At 46.9% G+C, this 20404-nt stretch overlaps 1 protein-coding gene across 2 annotated transcripts in view; it reads left to right on the top strand.

The window, feature by feature from the left end:
* Nucleotides 1–1124: 1124 nt before the first annotated feature.
* The window catches only part of UBN2 (ubinuclein 2), a 363995-nt gene continuing 344715 nt past the window's right edge, over nucleotides 1125–20404 (top strand). For both annotated transcript variants that reach the window (XM_063940410.1, XM_063940409.1), the window contains exons 1-2: nucleotides 1125–1855; nucleotides 5930–6019. In XM_063940410.1, the coding sequence (XP_063796480.1) occupies nucleotides 1409–1855; nucleotides 5930–6019 (537 nt within the window). In that variant the 5' untranslated portion in view covers nucleotides 1125–1408. The remainder of the gene's footprint in view (nucleotides 1856–5929; nucleotides 6020–20404) is intronic.

The raw sequence follows: 20404 nt of genomic DNA, 5'->3' as shown, positions 1-20404 counted from the left end.
CCATGCTGATCCAAGCCACACACCCCATTACTGGGTTAATTTAACACTAGGGCAGAGCCCCCTGGATGTATGGACAGAGCACCCCTGGATTGATACTGATAGGACACACTTATGGTAGCAAAAGCTCGGGACTGATGAGTCAAATTTTGAAAAATTTGCTGAAGGGCTGGAGAGCGGCACAATAATGAGTGTCTGCAGGCATCAGTGAAGCATGGTGGAGTTTACTTGCAATTGGAGTTGGGGATTTGGTAAGGATTAATGGTGTCCTCAATGATAAGCAGTGCCGGCAAGTACTTATCAATTATGCAGTACCATCGAGGAGGCATCTGATTAGCTCCAAACTAATTTTGCAGCAGGACAACGCCCCTTTCGGTACTGTAGCAGGCTTATGAAACTATCCCATAAATGATTACCACTAAAGAGTGCAATAAGCAGTCCCTGGCTTCTGGCATTACTAGAACTAGGGCCTAATTCAGACCTGCTCGCACCAGCAAAATTGTTCTCTAATGGGCAAAACCATGTGCACTGTAGAGTAAGGATGGGGATGGTGGGGCAGATATAACATGTGCAGAGAGTTAGATTTGGGTGGGGTGTGTTCAAACTGGAATCTAAATTGCAGTGTAAAAATAAAGCAGCCAGTATTTACCCTGCACAGAAACACTATGACCCACCTGAATCTAACTCTCTCTGCATATGTTACATCTGCCCCCACCAGCAGTGCACATGGTTTTGCCCATTAAAGAACAATTGTGCTGCTGCAATCAGGTCTCAGGCCCATAGCTTGTGGTTTAGAGATGGAACTCAAGCCGAGTTCGGATGCATTTGGAATTAAGAAAGCAGACCTACTGGGTATAGTTAAGGAGGTAGTAAGAGGTTAATAGGTTGTTAGTCCACCACAACAGCCCGCCTTGATAAATACAGTCACATTGAACAGTCTAGCGAGGAAGGTTGAAGAACAGAGGGAGTAGCCGTTTCACTAGTGAAGGAGAGTAAAACGAGCACACTGCTGCGATGATAACACATATATAGGCGAACGCAGCGTCCTGGTTGCTGTGACAACACACGCTTCTGTAGCGTCAGAGGAAGACGTAACATGCATCACAGGCTGGAACAAATGCAAAGCGGACAGCATGGGAAACGTGATGACGTTCCAAACGCCCTGTCCCTGCGACCTTTGTGCGCATGCGCATTGCGAGGCGGCCCTGTTATTATTTATGTTTGGTCCAAGATGGCGGTAGCACCTAGGTTGGTTATGGTAATGGTGCTGGTGGCGGCGAATAGAACATAAGGGTTTAGCCGTCACCAGCAGCAGCGGAGAGACCCGTCCCAGCTACACGGCGTGCGGGAGGAATCGGGACGGGCGCACAGGCCGATAGTTGGCCAGTCTTACTCTCGCCGGGCAGGGAGAATGGCGGAGCCGCGCAGGGTGCCGTTTGTGAGCCTGTCACCCATAAAGCCACGCGAGATTGTGGGAAGCCTGAGTGTGGATCAGCCGAGGAATCCTCCACTCTCGTCGGCCTCCCAACGTCCTCCGGCAGCCCGGTCCCAGGTACCAGCCATGCAGCAGCAGCAACAACAACAACAACAGCGGTCTCTGCAACAGACTCCCATCCCACGGCCGCAGCGAGAAGCAGCCACTTCCTCCACTACGGCCAAGGAGGCCGGATCCTGTCATCAGAAGGCCAACATCAAAGCGGAGGACGATAAGAATAGGAGCGAGGGGACGGTCAGGCTGGAGTTGGCACTGGCGGACCCAACAGAGGAGAGCTGTGCTGAGTTCAGCTACCGGGTACTGCTGCAAAACGAGCATAGAGGAGTACAGGGAGGAACCTCAGGATCTGACTTGCCAGTCCAGGTGATACCTCCTCATCCCCCTTTATAATGGGTACTTCCCTGACACTCCCTTTAAATCAGTGCTGAGTTAATTAGATGGATTGTGCATGTAAGAATTTAACGTTTGATTCTTGTCAAACTTCTAAGATTGGTCTGCAGGTTTTTTTTTTTGGTCAGGACCCATGATACACGAATTTTGTTACAATTTACCCCCTCGCTAACAAACAGTCCATTCTGATACGCATTTTAGGGCTGTGTTGTGTGTCTCCCTAACCTATAGGTTCACAAGTTGCTCTTAATCTCAATTGCAAGGTAAGGTAATATATTTAATATCTCAGTAAATCAGGAAAGTTGTGAGGAATTGGAGTGCCGCATACGACCCCTCGATTCCCTGTTGCCCATCACTTAGCTAGGCATATCATCTGCACAAATGTGTATTAAAAAGTACTATTTTAATGATAAAAATGTGTCCTCATGCACTGTTGAAGTAGGGACAAACATACCTTTTTGTGCCGTCTTTCAGGTGAATGTGTGTAAATTGCAATACAATGTGACAACCACTTCACAAGACTGCACTGATTAATTTAATATGCAATACTTGTTTATCTGTGTGCAACAGAGTCTGAATCTGTATACAAAGTGCTACAATGAGATGCATTTTTTTTTTTTTTTTTACTCCAAGTTCTGTTGTGCTTCGGTCGCACAGAGATGTACAAGTTTTGCATATCAAATGATCAGTTCAGTCTCAGCACTTGTCGTCATTAAGACTTGCATTTGCATAAAAGACTCTAACACCCCTTTTCCACTAGCTCAAAAAACACAGGTAAATGCACGGGGGCGCGCATTTACCCATGTTTTTTGCTAGTGGAAACGGCTTCCTCAGGAAAAACCCGGATCAGGTGACCCGGGAATCCTACCCGGTTAGTTACCTGGGTAGGACACGAGAAAGATCCGGGTAAGGTGTAGTGTAAACGGAAGCCGTGTCGATGCGACACGGCTCCCGTTTACACTGTATGGAAGGGCGGCGCTGGGAGATCATGCTAGATTTTAGATGATTTTAGCCATTTTATGTAGCTAAACCTTGTCTGTTTGGACGCAACGTGTGCGATATGAAGAGGCGTCTAAACAGTCCCATTTAGACTGAAAAATAGACACACGAAACAATTGAAGTCTCCTATTGAAACAAGGGTCTGATTCAAATGTTTTACCTCGTGGCTACCACAAGGGTTGCAAAGTGAAGCAATTCAATTGTTTCGTTTAGATGCTCTGTAGCTGTGGGCTGACATTTGTTCTCGTAGACTCCTGAGCTGCGAGAAATGTGGCACTTTGGGCATCCGAATGGGAGTTTGGGCGCCCAAAGCAGGACTGTAGACTGGTTTAGTCATTTTACGCAGCCAAAACTTGTCTGTTTGGGCGCAACATGTGCAATGTGCTTTGGCACCCAAACGTCAATTGAATTGTTACAATTGTTTGGGCATCTAAACAGTGATGTTTAAATGGGACAATTAGGTGCCCGAAACAATTGAATCATCCTCTTGGTGTTTGAGGACACATCTGTGTATGGCCACTCCTTGGTGTCTGATTAGCATGGTAAAGATTAATATATGTGAAAGGAAGGGAAAACCCTGTGTTTTTGGGTGCTTGAAAACATTTGTTCATCAGTCTGAGACTGAGTTTGTATCTTTGTAAGAGGACTGTGATGCTGTGGCTTTTTCTCACACGAAGCTCCGTTATTCTTACTATGCAAATCATACCTGTGTAAAACCATTAAATGTGCAGTTAATGTTGTAGCAGAGCCTCTCTAGTACACTGTAAGTGGTATTTCGCTGGACATGTGAAAGATGCAAAATTCAAAAACTACGGAACGCTACATTTCTCGTGGAAACAGTTGATTCGGGCGTCTTGTGCTGTATGGCTTATAGATGCTAGGTGTATAAGGACACATATGTAACTACTTGTGGGTTACATAAAATTTACTGGCAATCGGGATGCCGACAGTCAGCAGACCAACTGCGGTATCCTGATGGTGAGAAATTCGACAGGGGTTGGGTAAGTATATTCACCCTCCCCCAATAACCCACTAACCCATCCTCTCCAGTGCTGCCTAAACCGAACCTCTTCTCTCCGCATCTTAAACCTAACCCTCCCCGGGGGTGCCTAAACCTGACCCCTCCCTTCCCGTCAGCCTAAGCCTAACTTCCCCCACGCAGCCTAAATCTAACCCCTCCCCACCTCCCGCAGGGTACCAGTACTAGTGTGCTGCATACATATAATCAGGGTGTCATGATTCAGAAGTTGGCACCTCGTCCGCTGTCAGAGTTTGGGCGCTAGCATTCTGACTGCATCCCTTGCTAGTTATGTATAAAGAAACCTCATTGGTTACACTTGCTGTGGTCAAATCAAAAGTATCAGTGAGTGGCATTGCAATGAGTTCTGTTCAGTTTTAGAACCATCATATCTTCAAGCACAGATGGAGCCTTTTTGGTTGCAGCTTTTTACTGATTTTGGTATGTTATTTACAAATATTTTGAAACCTCTGTAGGGTTTGATTTGAAATGGCCCTGGTGAAGTTCAGCTTTATTATAATTGTCTGTCTGTGTATATTGATATTTAAAAGTGTTTAATTTGAAAATGTAACAAAAATTATGAATTATAAAAAGTGTTCTGCAGAATTTTAACAATTTTATGGCCCTAAGGCACAGTTGTATAATTTCAACAGTTTATCACTTCCCATCCTATAAGGTGTGTGTTGTGGTGGTGGTGGTGTGTGTGTGTGTGTGTGTGTGTGTGTGTGTGTGTGTTTTTTTTTTGTTGTTGTTTTTTTTTTAGAACTTGTCCTCCCCTTTTGATGATTGTATTCTAAAAAAACAAAACAACTCTTAGCAACTTTTATCAGTAATTAAGAAAAATGATTGCCTTTTGCCAGGACTACAGTATTGTTATGTTAATTTATGATCATCTTATTGACACATGTTTAGTCTTCACACTAGGTTGTCTTAACAGCGTGCCGTGCTCTGCCCGATTTTTAAAGGGCTAAATGCACCCTGCCCCTTCAGCGGCTCCCAGAGAAAACAGCCTGCTGTAGCCACCGCCGCATGAATAGATGCAGTGCGCGCAGCATCTATACACATTATTAAATGGAGACCTTTGGGGAAGACCCACACCTCCGTAGGTGCTGTATACACCCCCATCACTGTTTCCCCGTCTGGGACATGCCCCCATTAGTGAATTTGAGAGGGCTGGATCGCCCCAGCGGTGATGCCGTGCCTCCTTTTTGAGCACGCGCTACCTGCTCAGGGCCCTGCCCTGTCCTAATCCTGGAGGGGGACACTACATGTATGGCATACAGGGCACAAAATGTTTACTTAAGGGGAAAAAGAAAACGACAATTGAGGGTTGAATTCAATTAGCTGCGTTAATTGATCTCCGGGGGCTAATTCAATTAGCCCTGACAGTCAGTAGTGTCGTGGCTTTTTATTCACCTGTCCAAGGCAGGAGAAAAAAAAATCTGTCCGACTTGTTTCCATGGCTGTGATCACAAAAACACGTAGATCAATGAACTTATCCAAGATTCATGTAATTACTGTGTGTAAATGGGTCAGTGTGGTTAGTGTCCCTGCAAAAAAAACAAACAAAAAAACAGGCCATAATTGGTTTTCCTGATTATACCATCGGACACTAAATCACGGTAAAGTCCCTTTTTTTTCTTTTTCTGGAGACTTTAACACGATCTATTGAATTCGCCCCCCCCCCCCCATAGCTTTTAGCGCCGTTTTAAATATATGTACATGTTTGTCATAAATGTACTTTGCATGTACCTATTCATTTGCTCAGTCCAAGTATAAGATTAGGATATTCGATAATCATTGTGGCATAGTGGTTAGCGTTTCTGCATCCTAGCACTGACGTCATGAGTTTGATTCCCAGCCAGGGTTCTAGCAATATGGAGTTTGTATGTTCTCCCTATTTTTGGGTGAGTTTCCCTCAGGTACTATGTATAATGTTGGAGAAATATAATTGTGCTCTTTGCTTTTATCAAGTTCAGTATTAAAATATCCTGTGACTCATTTTTTTCTATTTGTTTTTTTTTTTGCAGGTGAAAAATCCATCTCATGATCCATTTAATGATGAAGAACGTGAAAGGCTAGAGGTAGAAAAAGTGGCAAAGAAACTTGAAGCAAAATATGTAAGCGCAAGACTGGTCATGTGGAAACTTATTTTGATAGTATTTCTCATTTTTACTATTTTAAACTTTTGTCATGACACATCCCTTACCTAGGGTAAATATATTTCTCTGACCAATCATAAACATCTTATACTCGGGGTTGATACGGTGTGACAGCCTTTCCTACCAGACAGAAGCAGATCTCATCCTGATTTGAATTCTGGGACACGTCTGTACACGGGCTAAAAATTGCTTAGTTTACATACTAGCTCTACTAATCATTAGGTAAACTGTCTGTGTTAATTCTACCTGTGAACGAACGAACACACACACACACACACACACACACACACACACACACACACACACACACACACGTTGAAAAACAGATTTTTCAGATTTCAATAGAGATACTGTTCTCAGTATGGGTGATCAAGCCATACTATACAGTATCATTGAAATACACAATTCCTTAACACAATAAGGAAGCATCAACCTCTTAGTAGGTTCTATTTGCAACATTTACTTACATGCAACAACAAACATCACAAGGTCCCTTGGTTATTTTTAGCACCTCTCCGACCACTCCCCTTACATCACATCTTGGAGTAAATCATAAATGCACAATGGACTATGCATACATACACAATATACTCACGAGTTCTTGTAACAAGTGTCTGCTGACAACAATGCTTCCCACCTGCGGGTATATAGAATTAGTAAAATAAATTATATTCCTTATGCACTTAGAGATTTAACAGGTATGACCGCACCAGTCCTTAATTACGCAAGTGTTACACTTCAGATAGCATTAATCAATTGAAATTTGTGGGGCGATGCTAAGGTTAATTTAGTTTTCAGCGCAGTTTATGTGCGGTCGCCTCTGCATTCACAGCACAGTTCTTTTGCAATGTGTAATGAATGCCCTAAAGTTGCAGTACTCACAGCCACTACTGGTCCTTGTACAATTAATCTTTTGGTCATTGGTACACATGCTCATGGGTGATGCTAATGGCCTGAGGTCACCACTAGTTATGTGCTCCATGCAGGTGTCTGGGATGGAAGAATCATGACATACCAGACTTATCAGAAATCCAGATAATTCCAACATTTAAAGGTGAATTATAGTGTAACCTTTTTGAAAGATAAACCTATAATTTCTAAGTAGAGGATAATTTCTCTAATACTTCTATAACATAATATGACCCTTGCAGATTAATAAATATAACCTTTTGGGGAAACAGTTTTACAGTCTTGTTTTCCAGAATCCTTTTAAAAATCCAGGGTCGGAAAAAAACGGAAAAAACAAACAAACCCAAAACCCTTTTTTTTTTTTTTTTGCGTTAATGTTTTAATGAAAAAATAAAAATAAACATGTACTTGCAACCTCGATCAAGCATGTTGTAATGCTTTCGAAAACATTAATAGTGTTGTTAAACTTTGATTTGTTTTATTTCTCCTTCATCCATTAGGGGACACTGGAGGTAGTCATGACCATGGGGGTATAGATGTGCAGTAACCGGGAGCTGGCGCTTTAAATTTAAAAATGTGACTAGCTCCTCCCCCTCTATACCCCTCCTACAGGCCCGTCTTAGAAATGTGACCTAGGTAACTGGACACTCTCCGTGCTTTCTCTAGTGAATTTTATTATAAAGATCTATTTAGCTGCTAAACAAGCATTGAGGACAGACAACACTGCCCCTGTCTGTCTGCAACGTGGGAGCTGCCGGGGGGACCCGTTCCAACCTCTTGAGGTTGGTGTCCAGGTCCCCTGCTGCAGAGACATCAGTCCCTCAGTCAGTCCCAACACAGCGGCTTGTGTTATGGTCACCTCCAGCCTACCGCCACTGGCCAGCATGGCAGCCCTGAGTATAGCCTGGCTCCCTGACTAGCGGGGAGTCGGGAAGGAAAAAAGGCGGTACATAGGAGCTGAGGTTAAACATGGAAGGGACAGACCCAGAGGTCCGGGTACTGAAATCCAAGCTATGCTCTGTGGCTCAGCATGCAAGTGCGCTATAAGTATGCACGAGGACCTGGGTAAGTCTCAGTTTAACATATGCTTTCATATTATTATTAAAAACCTCCACAGCAGCCCGATGGCGCGCTCTGCAAAACAGCAGTGCCTGTGTACAGACAGAGCTGCTAGGCAGACTCCCCGGGGAACTGCGATCAGGGCACTTCCTCAGCTCACTAACAGGGGGCTGTAGCTTTCAATAGCAGCTACCTAGATATATATAATAACAGGGGAGACATCTCCCACAGTGTTAATATAATTTTCTCTAACGTCCTAGTGGATGCTGGGGACTCCGTAAGGACCATGGGGAATAGACGGGCTCCGCAGGAGTCATGGGCACTTTAAGAAAGAATTTAGATTCTGGTGTGCTCTGGCTCCTCCCTCTATGCCCCTCCTCCAGACCTCAGTTTGAATCTGTGCCCGGACGAGCTGGGTGCTGTTCAGTGAGCTCTCCTGAGCTTGCTGTAAGAAAGTATTTTGATAGGTTTTTTTTTTTCAGGGAGCTCTGCTGGCAACAGACTCCCTGCATCGTGGGACTGAGGGGAGAGAAGCAGCCCTACTCTCTGAAGATAGGTCCCGCTTCTTTGGCTACTGGACACCATTAGCTCCAGAGGGATCGTACACAGGATCTCGCCCTCGTCGTCCGATCCCAGAGCCGCGCCGCCGTCCCCCTCGCAGAGCCGGAAGACAGAAGCTGGGTGAGCATAAGAAGCAAGAAGACTTCGAAATCGGCGGCAGAAGACTCCTGTCTTCACTGAGGTAGCGCACAGCACTGCAGCTGTGCGCCATTGCTCCCACACACACCTCACATACTCCGGTCACTGTAAGGGTGCAGGGCGCAGGGGGGGGCGCCCTGGGCAGCAATTGGGACATCTTTGTCAAAAGTTAGCATATATACAGTTGGGCACTGTATATATGTATGAGCCCCCGCCAAGTAAATGTTTATTTACGCGGGACAGAAGCCCGCCGCCGAGGGGGCGGGGCCTCTTCCTCAGCACTCACCAGCGCCATGTTTTTCTCCACAGCACCGCTGAGAGGAAGCTCCCCAGCCTCTCCCCTGCAGAGAAGAGGGTAAAAAGAGAGGGGGGGGGGGGCACATAATTAGGCGCAAAAATCAATATAAACAGCAGCTACTGGGTTAACATTAAGTTACTGTGTTATTCCTGGGTTAATAGCGCTGGGGTGTGTGCTGGCATACTCTCTCTCTCTGTCTCTCCAAAGGGCTTTATGGGGGAATTGTCTTCAGATGAGCATTCCCTGAGTGTGTGATGTGTCGGTACGTGTGTGTCGACATGTCTGAGGTAAAAGGCTCCCCTAAGAAGGAGATGGAGCAAATGTGTGTGTGAGGGTGTCTCCGTCGACAACGCCGACACCTGTTTGGATATGTGTAATTAAGTGCTAAGGCGAATTTATTGCACAAAAGATTAGAGAACAGACAGGGAATCTACCCATGTCTGTCCCTATGTCGCAGAGACCTTTAGAGTCTCGCAATGATCACTATCCAAAATAATAGACACTGATATCGACACGGAGTCTGACTCCAGTGTCTACTACGATAATGCAAAGTTACAGCCAAAATGGCAGAAAAGTATTCAATATATGATTATTGTAATAAAAGATTATTTGCATATCAATGATGACTCATCTGTCTCTGACACAAGGGTACACATGTTTAAGGGGAAGAAAGCTGAGGTAAATTTCCCTCCTCCCAGGATGAAAAAGAGCGGGAATCTCCAGGCAAGAGACTGCAGTTTCCCACAAAGAATTCTCAGGGAGTATCCTTTCCCTATTAGGGCCAGGATACGATGGGAATCTTCCCCTAGGGTGTCACGTTGGCCCAAAAGGTAGCCGTGACTTAACAGCTATTCTCAGGGATCCTGCAGATAACGTGCACATTCTGGTACACTACTTAGACCGGCGATGATGTCGGCATGGGTTTATAGCGCTGTAGCAGCGTGCACAGGTACCTTTATCAGCAGAAATTGAGACCCTAGTATGTATGTATGTGTGTGTGTGTGTGTGTGTGTATATATATATATATATATATATATATATATATATATATATATATATATATATATATATATATATATGCTGTCTTAAGAGACATGCCCAAAGAGACATTAGTCTACTGGGTTCTAGAGTCAATGCTATGTCGATTTCTGCTTGACGTGTCCTGTAGAATATGCAATGGACAGGTGATGCCGACTTAAGAGGCATATGGAAGGCTGAGGATTGTGTGGAGAAGGGATCTCGGACCTGGTCTCCACAGCTATAGCTGGTAATTCTGATATTTTGCCTTATATTCCTGCACAGCCTAGGAAAGCACGACATTATCAAATGCAGCATTTCGAACACAAGGTGCGTCCTTTCTTGCCAGAGGCAGGGGCAGAGAAAAGAAGCTCTATAAAATCCACTGCATGTCGCTGGGGCTCCACAGGCGGAGCTAGGCCCGGTGGGGGCATGTCTTCGTAAGTTCAGCCACAAGTGGGTTCACTCCCTGTTGGATCCCTGGGCAATAGATATTGTGTCTCAGGGATACATGCTGGACTTTGAGGAGATGCCCCCTCACAGACGGCCCTGCCGGCTTCCCCCCACGAGAGGGAAATAGTGTTAACTGCAATTCACAAATTGTATCTTCAACAGGTGGTGGTCAAGGTTCCCCCCCTTCAACAAGGAGGGGGTTATTATTCGACCATATTGTAGTCCCGAAACCGGACGGTTCGGTCAGACCCATATTGAATTTAAAATCCCTGAACATATACCTGAAGAGGTTCAAGTTCAAGATGGAATCGCTAAGAGCGGTCATCGCAAGCCTGAAAGGGGGAGATTTTATGGGGTCTCTGGACATAAAGGAGGCATACCTTCATGTCCCCATTTATCCACCTCATCAGGCGTACCTCAGATTTGCGGTACAGGATAGTCATTACCAATCTCAGACGTTGCCGTTTGGTCTCTCCACGGCCCCGAGAATATTCACCAAGATAATGGCGGAAATGATGGTGCTCCTGCGGAAGCAAGGTGTCACAATTATCCCGTACTTGGACGATCTCCTCATAAAAGCGAGATCAAGAGAGCAGTTGCTGAACAGCGTATCACTTTCTCTGGAAGTGTAACGGCAACACGGCTGGATTCTATATATTCCAAAGTCGCAGTTTGTTCCTACGGCTCATCTGCCTTTCCTAGGCATGATCCTAGACACAGACCAGAAAATGGTTTATCTCCCGATAGAGAGAGCTCAGGAGCTCATGACACTGGTCAGGAATCTATTAAAACCAAAACAGTTGCACTCGAGTCCTGGGAAGGATGGTGGCATCATACGAGGCCATTCCCTTCGGCAGGTTCCATGCGAGGACCTTTCAATGGGATCTACTGGACAGATGGTCCGGATCACATCTTCAGATGCATCAGTTAATCACCCTATCCCCCAGGGCCAGGGTGTCTCTCATGTGGTGGCTACAGAGTGCACACCTTCTGGAGGGCCTCAGATTCGGCATTCAGGACTTGGTCCTGGTGACCACGGATGCAAGCCTCCGAGGGTGGGGGGCAGTCACACAGGGAAGAAATTTCCAAGGTCTGTGGTCAAGTCAGGAGACTTGCCTTCACATCAACATCCTGGAACTAAGGGCCATATACAACGCCCTACGTCAAGCGGAGTCCCTGCTTCGCGACCAACCGGTTCTGATTCAGTCAGACAACATCACAGCAGTGGCTCATGTAAACCGCCAAGGCGGCACAAGGAGCAGGGTGGCGATGGTAGAAGCCACCAGAATTCTTCGCTGGGCGGAGAATCACGTAAGCGCACTGTCAGCAGTGTTCATTCCGGGAGTGGACAACTGGGAAGCAGACTTCCACAGCAGACACGACCTCCACCCGGGAGAGGGGGGTCTTCATCAAGAAGTCTTCACGCAGTTTGCAAGTCGGTGAGAACTGCCACAGGTAGACATGATGGCATCCCGCCTCAACAAAAAGCTACAGAAGTATTGCGCCAGGTCAAGAGACCCTCAGGCGATAGCTGTGGACGCACTGGTGACGCCGTGGGTGTTCCAGTCGGTCTATGTATTTCCTCCTCTTCCTCTCATACCCAAGGTGCTGAGAATCATAAGGAAAAGAGGAGTGAGAACAATACTCATTGTTCCGGATTGGCCAAGAAGGACTTGGTTTCCAGATCTGCAAGAAATGCTCACAGAGGACCCGTGGCCTCTGCCTGTAAGACAGGACTTGTTGCAACAGGTGCCCTGTCTGTTCCAAGACTTACCGCGGCTGCGTTTGACGGCATGGCGGTTGAACGCCGTATCCTAGCAGAAAAAGGCATTCCGGATGAGGTCATTCCTACGCTGATAAAGGCTAGGAAGGATGTGACGGCTCAACATTATCACCGTATATGGCGAAAAGATGTTGCTTGGTGTGAGGCCAGGAATGCCCCTACGGAGGAATTCCAGCTGGGCCGTTTCCTTCACTTCCTACAGTCGGGAGTGATTTTGGGCCTAAAAATTGGGTTCCATTAAGGTCCAGATTTGGGCCCTATCCATTTTCTTTCAAAAAGAACTGGCTTCTCTGCCTGAAGTTCAGAAGTTTGTAAAGGGAGTGATGCATATTCAGCCCCCTTTTGTGCCTCCAGTGGCTCCATGGGATTTGTCTGTTGTCCTGAATGCCCTGCAAGAGTCTCCATTTGAACCTCTTGAGACAGTGGACCTTAAATGGCTCACAGCCAAGGTCCTGTTTTTATTCTATCGCCTCTGTTAGAAGGGTTTTGGACTAAGGAGCATTGTCCTGTCGAGCACCCTTTTGGATTTTTCATTGTGACCGTGCAGTTCTTCGAACTCGCCCAGGTTATCTCCCTAAGGTGGTGTCATCTTTCCTCCTTAACCAAGATATTGTGGTTCCGTCCTTCAACTCTTCTGGTTTGTCTTCCAAAGAAAAGTCTTTGGATGTGGTATGGGCTCTCCGTATCTATATAGACAGAACTGCCTCTATCACGAGGTCAGTTACTGTGTTACAAGCTGTGGCCACAGCTTGTTTCTGTTTTCTTGCCATTGACGGTTTATACCAGTATGTCAGGTTTTTTGTGTATCCCATGTTTTATGTTTTTGGAAAGCCTGAATTTTGGGGTCCTTTAACACCTCCTCCGGGGGGGGGGGGGGGGGGCAGTGGCTCATTACTGTTTTGCAATTTGGTTATGTATTTTATGTTATACTTCTTCTGTTCTGTTCCCCTTGGCTTTTATGGGTTGTCTGGAGTCCACCCTTAAGGAGGGGGTACTGTTTTGAACCACAAACAGTGGTTCATTCCTGTTTGCTTTCTGTTCATGAATTTTATGTTATAGTTCTATTTGCATGCCAGGATTTCTCTTGTACTTGTTTAGAAGACTCTTATTGGCCGCCGGTGGTGAGTCTGTGTAACTGCAGCCTGTTTTCTATGTGTTAATCCTCACCTGTCAGATATTTGATCATTATGTGGTGAGTCTGTGTACTGCAGTCTGGCTCTTGTCTGTGTAACCTCACCTGCCAGTATTTTGGCCATTACCTTGTGCCTGGCTTCCAGCCATCCTGATTGGGGCGTGTTTCCCTTATTGCCCTGCAGTCCAGTGCTGGTGATAGAAGTTTGTTATGATACCTGTATGTTCCAGTTCTTGGTTAGCTTCCTGCAAGCTTGTTCCTGGTCTCTGACTGCAGCTTCCAGTGGAGCCTGTCTTCCTGCATCCAGCTTGTGTACTCCTGTGTCCTGTTTCCAGAATACGTTCTGAGGGATCGTTTCCTGCTGTACTACGAGTTTGTCTTCCAGTGGAGTGGTCTGTTGTCCGAAGCCTCAGGGTTCTGGTAGTTTCCTGCGCACACCTTCCGTGGTGTCGTGAGTACTGGCTCTGCCGCACCTTACAGCTGAAGCCTTGTTCTCGTTATCTGTTTTTGGTTGAGTCATTTTGGCGGAGGATTCCGCGTGGTTGTCCTTGCCTAACTACGACTGATTCGTATTTGGCATTTGGGCAGTGTTACTTTGTTTACGGTTTTTCTCGGCGGCCTCGCCGCACATAAATTAGTTTATTATTTTCTGTGGTTCCCCTTTATCTTTTGTGTCTGTCTTAGTTTTCCCCTTGTTCTCTCTCTCTCTCTCTCTCTCTCTCTCTCTCTCTCTCTCTCTCTCTCTCTCTCTCTCTCTGTGTTAACGCCTTGTCACCAACTAAGACTTGGGGCCATCCGAGTTCGGCCAGACCTAATCCTCACGTTCAAATGTGGTTGCCATGGGCCTAAGAAACCCTAGTCTCGCAGGCGTTAGTCGACCACTAGGGAAGAACAAAGGAGTCAGGGTTTTCCGTTGGGTATTGCTGCGTACCCCAGTTCTGTCGCAGCTTCATGCATCTGTACTTGGAACTCTTCTGCTGCCACCCTATCTCCTGGGTTCCAAGCACAGAGAACATAACACTCTGTTTGTACTGTTTGCTTTTCACAAACAGGGCTGGCCTGCGAATAAGCAAACCTTGGCCAGATGGATTAGAATGGTGATTGCACAAGCCTATGCGCAGGCTGGTCTTCCAGCTCCTGCTGCTATCAAAGCCCATTCTACTTGGTCGGTTGGACCTTCTTGGGCAGCCTGCCGTGGCGCGTCCGCAGAACAATTGGACAAGGCGGCTACATGGTCCTCAGTGAACACGTTCATCAGGTTCTATGCCTTTGATACTTCCGCCTCACAGGATGCTTCCTTTGGATGACTGGTTTTTGTACCTGCTACAGTGCGTCCCTTCCCATGAGGAACTGCTTTAGGACATCCCCGATGGTTTCCCTGTGGAACACCGTGTACTCCGCTGCAGAAAAGATGATTTATGGTAGACTTACCATAGTTAAATCTCTTTCTGCGAGGTACACTGTGTTCCATAGGCCCTGACTTAGCTGCTTTCGGTTGGGATAACATTAGCCGCTAGTCACTTCGTGTCGTGAGAATGTGGTTCTGTGTGGCTAACATGTGCCTTGTCTAAATACCTGCTGCTGCATTGGACTGGTTAACGAAAACTGAGCTCCAGTGCCTGGAGGCGGGGTGATGTCCTGGGACAGTCTAAAAGCTTTAGCCTGTTGGTTCCTCAGATCAAGATCCATCTCTACACCCGATGTTTCCCTGTGTATCTCGCAGAAAGAGATTTAACAATGGTAAGTCTACTCTATCTTATAAGTTAAGTTTGACAATACCTCCTTTCCCCATTGAAATCTCTCCTATAAGATTAATTTATGGCTGTCTTAGTGGATAAGTCATGTGATAAGGCATGAGAGCTGCATCTAAGGTTTCATATGTTTTTGTGTATAAGAACTCAATTTCACAGGACCTGTAAATGACCAAGCTCCAGCTTGGTTGTATACGCTAGCAGGAGTCATGTCCGTTGTTAACCTCTCTTCTGGCTGCCTCTTGAGAACACTGAGGCATTCTAATCATGAGTGGTGGAACCCACCGAGAATGGCCCTGTCTCTCTGTGGTACCTTCACAGCAGGTCTCAAAAACCGAGCCCCTATGGGTTAGTGGCCATTAAAGAGACTATTACCCTAAGTCCTGTAGTCAAAGGACTCATAGGAGCAGAAGGTAATGTCTCACACATTGATTATAGCAATCCGACATGGCAGTACTTCTTCAAAAGGAGACAGGCTGCCTCCTTCCTAATATCAGATGGATTCCATCTTGACCTCTGCATGGAAACACCCAAAAGGTATCCCGTCAGCGTTTGTTTGTCTATCCGTTTCCTGCTGACAGCAGGAAGCTTTGCGAGACTCCTACTACAGTGGATCCCTCAGTGGCTCTCCTGTCTAAGGAGACTGTTTTGCCAGTCCCAGGGATAAGTTCATTAAAGGGGACATCGGACAGAATGATAGAAAGGAGTGACTCTACAGTTAGCTGCTGGGTAAACAAGTAATCTGGCTGGGGTCTGCAACAGGGACTCCCTCCTCAGAACCTTAGGAGGATGGACATATTGGGGAAGTCGGCCACCTATCTAGACGAGGCATCCAAAAAGGTATGTTCTCTCGCTTTTAGGACTTAACGGTATCTGCCCGCAGAACTTTTTGGTTGCACCAGTGGCATGGACATGCTAAGTCAAAGAGGGCAAAGGGGGCCAGACGGCACCGCAGAATTGCTGCGTCTTCTCTCCAGGACAGTAAGTCCCAAAAAAAACACACAAAAAAAACCCCTAGTGTATGACGGGTTTCCTTATCACCTGGGAGGGCCCCAGAGAGGGAACGCGTCTGCGGGTCTTCTGGTAAGTATGGTAAGACCTTTGTACGGACACCTGGGTTCAGAACCTCCACTGCCAATCCACTGTCGCTACCTCATCCCAATATTATCCTGTGGATAACCTGTGGACCCTGCAGGAGAAATAGTTTGTACCCCTGGTTGATGGGGTTCTGAAAAGGAATTACCGGTAGGTATTAAATTCCTATTTCTCTGACGTCCTAAGTGGATGCTGGGGACTCCGTAAGGACCATGGGGAATAGCGGCTCCGCAGGAGTCTGGGCACATCTAAAAGAAAGCTTTAGGACTATCTGGTGTGCACTGGCTCCTCCCCCCATGACCCTCCTCCAAGCCTCAGTTAGATCTCTGTGCCCGAACGAGAAGGGTGCACACTAGGGGCTCTCCTGAGCTTCTTAGTGAAAGTTTTAGTTTAGGTTTATTATTTTCAGTGAGACCTGCTGGCAACAGGCTCACTGCATCGAGGGACTAAGGGGAGAAGAAGCGAACTCACCTGCGTGCAGAGTGGATTGGGCTTCTTGGCTACTGGACATTAGCTCCAGAGGGACGATCACAGGCCCAGCCTGGATGGGTCCCGGAGCCGCGCCGCCGGCCCCCTTACAGAGCCAGAAGAGCGAAGAGGTCCGGAAAAATCGGCGGCAGAAGACGTTCCTGTCTTCAATAAGGTAGCGCACAGCACCGCAGCTGTGCGCCATTGCTCTCAGCACACTTCACACTCCGGTCACTGAGGGTGCAGGGCGCTGGGCGGGGGGGCGCCCTGAGACGCAATAAAAACATGATAAAAATACCTTACATGGCAAAAAATACATCACATATAGCTCCTGGGCTATATGGATGCATTTAACCCCTGCCAGAATGTACAGAAAAACGGGAGATAGGCTCCGCCCCCTTTTCGGCGGCCTTATCTCCTCAGCACACTGGCGCCATTTTCCCTCACAGCTCAGTTGGAGGGAAGCTCCCTGGCTCTTCCCTGCAGTCACTACACTACAGAAAGGGTTAAAAAAAGAGAGGGGGGCACTAATTAGGCGCAGTATTAAAACATACAGCAGCTATAAGGGGAAAAACACTTATATAAGGTTATCCCTGTGTATATATATATATATATATATATATATATATATATATATATATATATATATATATATATATATATATATATATATATATATATATATATATATATATATATAGCGCTCTGGTGTGTGCTGGCAAACTCTCCCTCTGTCTCCCCAAAGGGCTAGTGGGGTCCTGTCCTCTATCAGAGCATTCCCTGTGTGTGTGCTGTGTGTCGGTACGTTTGTGTTGACATGTATGAGGAGAAAAATGATGTGGAGACGGAGCAGAGTGTCTGTAACGGTGATGTCACCCCCTAGGGGGTCGACACCTGAGTGGATGTACTGTTGAAAATTACGTGACAGTGTCAGCTCTGTATAAAAAACAGTGGTTGACATGAGACAGCCGGCTACTCAGCTTGTGCCTGTCCAGACGTCTCATAGGCCGTCAGGGGCTCAAAAGCGCCCGTTACCTCAGATGGCAGATACAGACGCCGACACGGATACTGACTCCTGTGTCGACGGTGAAGAGACAACCGTGATTTCCAGTAGGGCCACACGTTACATGATTGAGGCAATGGAAAATGTTTTACACATTTCTGATAATACGAGTACCACCAAAAAGGGGTATTATGTTCGGTGAGGGAAAAACTACCTGTAGTTTTCCTGAATCTGAGAAATAAAATGAGGTGTGTGATGATGCGTGGGTTTCCCCCCGATAACAATTGATAATTTCTAAAAAGTTATTGGCAGTATACCCTTTCCCGCCAGAGGTTAGGATGCGTTGGGAAACACCCCCTAGGGGGGATAAGGCGCTCACACGCTTGTAAGAACAAGGGCTCTACCCTCTCCTGAGATGGCCGCCCTTAAGGATCCTGCTGATAGAAAGCAGGAGGGTATCCTAAAATGTATTTACACACATACTGGTGTTATACTGCGACCAGCAATCGCCTCAGCCTGGATGTGCAGTGCTGGGTTGGCGTGGTCGGATTCCCTGACTGGAAATATTGATATCCTAGATAAGGACAGTATATTATTGCCTATAGAGCATTTAAAAGATGCTTTTCTATATATGCATGATGCACAGCGGAATATTTGCCGACTGGCATCAAGTATAAGTGCGTTGTCCAATTCTACCAGTAAAGTGGTCAGGTGATGCGGATTCCAAACGGCATTTGGAAGTATTGCCTTTGAAAGGGGACTTTTGGGATCGGTCTTTCAGACCTGGTGGCCACGGTAACAGCTGGGAAATCCACGTTTGTACCCCAGGTCGCCTCTCAAAATAAGACGCCGTATTATCAGGCGCAGTCCTTTGTTGGCAAGCGGACAAAAGGTTCCTCTTTTCTGCTCGTGACAGAGGGAGAGGAAAAAGGCTGCAGAGATCAGCCAGTTCCCAGGAACAGAAACCCTTTCCCGCCTCTGCCAAGCCCTCAGTAGGACGCTAGGGCTTTACAAGCTCAGGCACGGTGGGGGCCCGTTCTCAATGAATTTCAGTGCGCAGTGGGCTCACTCGCAAGTAGACCCCTGGATCCTTCAGGTAATATCTCAGGGGTACAAATTGGAATTCGAGACGTCTCCCCCTCGCCGTTTCCAAGAGTCGGCTTTACCGACGTCTCCCTCTGACAGGGAGGCAGTTTTGGAAGCCATTCACAAGCTGTATTCCCAGCAGGTGATAATCGAGGTACCCCTCCTGCAACAGGGAACGGGGTATTATTCCACACTATTGTGGTACCGAAGCCAGACGGCTCAGTGAGACCGATTCTAAATCTAAAATCTTTGAACACTTACAGAGGTTCAAATTCAAGATTGAGTCACTCAGAGCAGTGATTGCGAACCTGGAAGAAGGGGACTACATGATGTCTCGGGACATCAAGGATGCTTACCTTCATGTCAAAATTTACCCTTCTCACCAAGGGTACCTCAGGTTATAGTACAGAACTGTCACTATCGGTTCATACGCTGCCGTAGGGATGGTCCACGGCACCCCGGGTCTTTACCAAGGTAATGGCCGAAATAATGATATTCTTTCGAAGGGAATTTTAGTTATCCCTTACTTGGACGATTCCCTGATAAGGGTAAGATCCAGGGAACAGTTGGAGGTCGGTGTAGCACTATCTCAGGTAGTGTTGCGGCAGCACGATTGGATTCTCAATATTCCAAAATCGCAGCTGGTTCCGACGACTTGTCTTCTGTTCCTAGGGATGATCCTGGACACAGTCCAGAAAAAAGGTGTTTCTCCCGGAAGAGAAAGCCAGGGAGTTACCGAGCTAGTCAGGAACCTCCTAAAACCGAGCCAAGTCTCTGGGTAAAAATGATGGCTTCCTACGAAGCAGTCCCATTCGGTAGATTCCACGCAAGAACTTTCCAGTGGGACCTACTGGACAAATGGTCCGGGTCGCATCTTCGGATGCATCAGCGGATAACCCTGTCACCAAGGACAAGGGTATCCATCCTGTGGTGGTTGCAGAGTGCTCATCTTCTAGAGGGCCGCAGATTCGGCATTCAGGACTGGGTCCTGGTGAACACGGATGCCAGCCTGCGAGGCTGGGAAGCAGTCACACAGGGAAGGAATATCCAGGGCTTATGGTCAAGCCTGGAGACATCACTTCACATAAATATCCTGAAGCTAAGGGTCATTTACAATGCTCTAAGCTTAGCAAGACCTCTGCTTCAAGGTCAGCCGGTGTTGATCCAGTCGGACAACATCACGGCAGTCACCCACGTAAACAGACAGGGTGGCACAAGAAGCAGGAGGGCAATGGCAGAAGCTGCAAGGATTCTTCTCTGGGCGGAAAATCATGTGATAGCACTGTCAGCAGTATTCATTCCGGGAGTGGACAACTGGGAAGCAGATTCCCTCAGCACGACCTCCACCCGGGAGAGTGGGGACTTCACACGGAAGTCTTCCACATGATTGTGAACCATTGGGAAAAACCAAAGGTGGACATGATGGCGTCCCGCCTCAACAAAAAACTGGACAGGTATTGCGCCAGGTCAAGGGACCCTCAGGCAATAGCTGTGGACGCTCTGGTAACACCGTGGGTGTACCAGTCAGTGTATGTGTTCCCTCCTCTTCCTCTCATACCCAAGGTACTGAGAATTATAAGACAGAGAGGA

Source organism: Pseudophryne corroboree, chromosome 9, assembly GCF_028390025.1.
Source record: "Pseudophryne corroboree isolate aPseCor3 chromosome 9, aPseCor3.hap2, whole genome shotgun sequence".
NCBI lineage: Eukaryota > Metazoa > Chordata > Amphibia > Anura > Myobatrachidae > Pseudophryne > Pseudophryne corroboree.
Note: the sequence above shows the minus strand (reverse complement) of the source record. Positions and strands in the feature narration are given on the sequence as shown.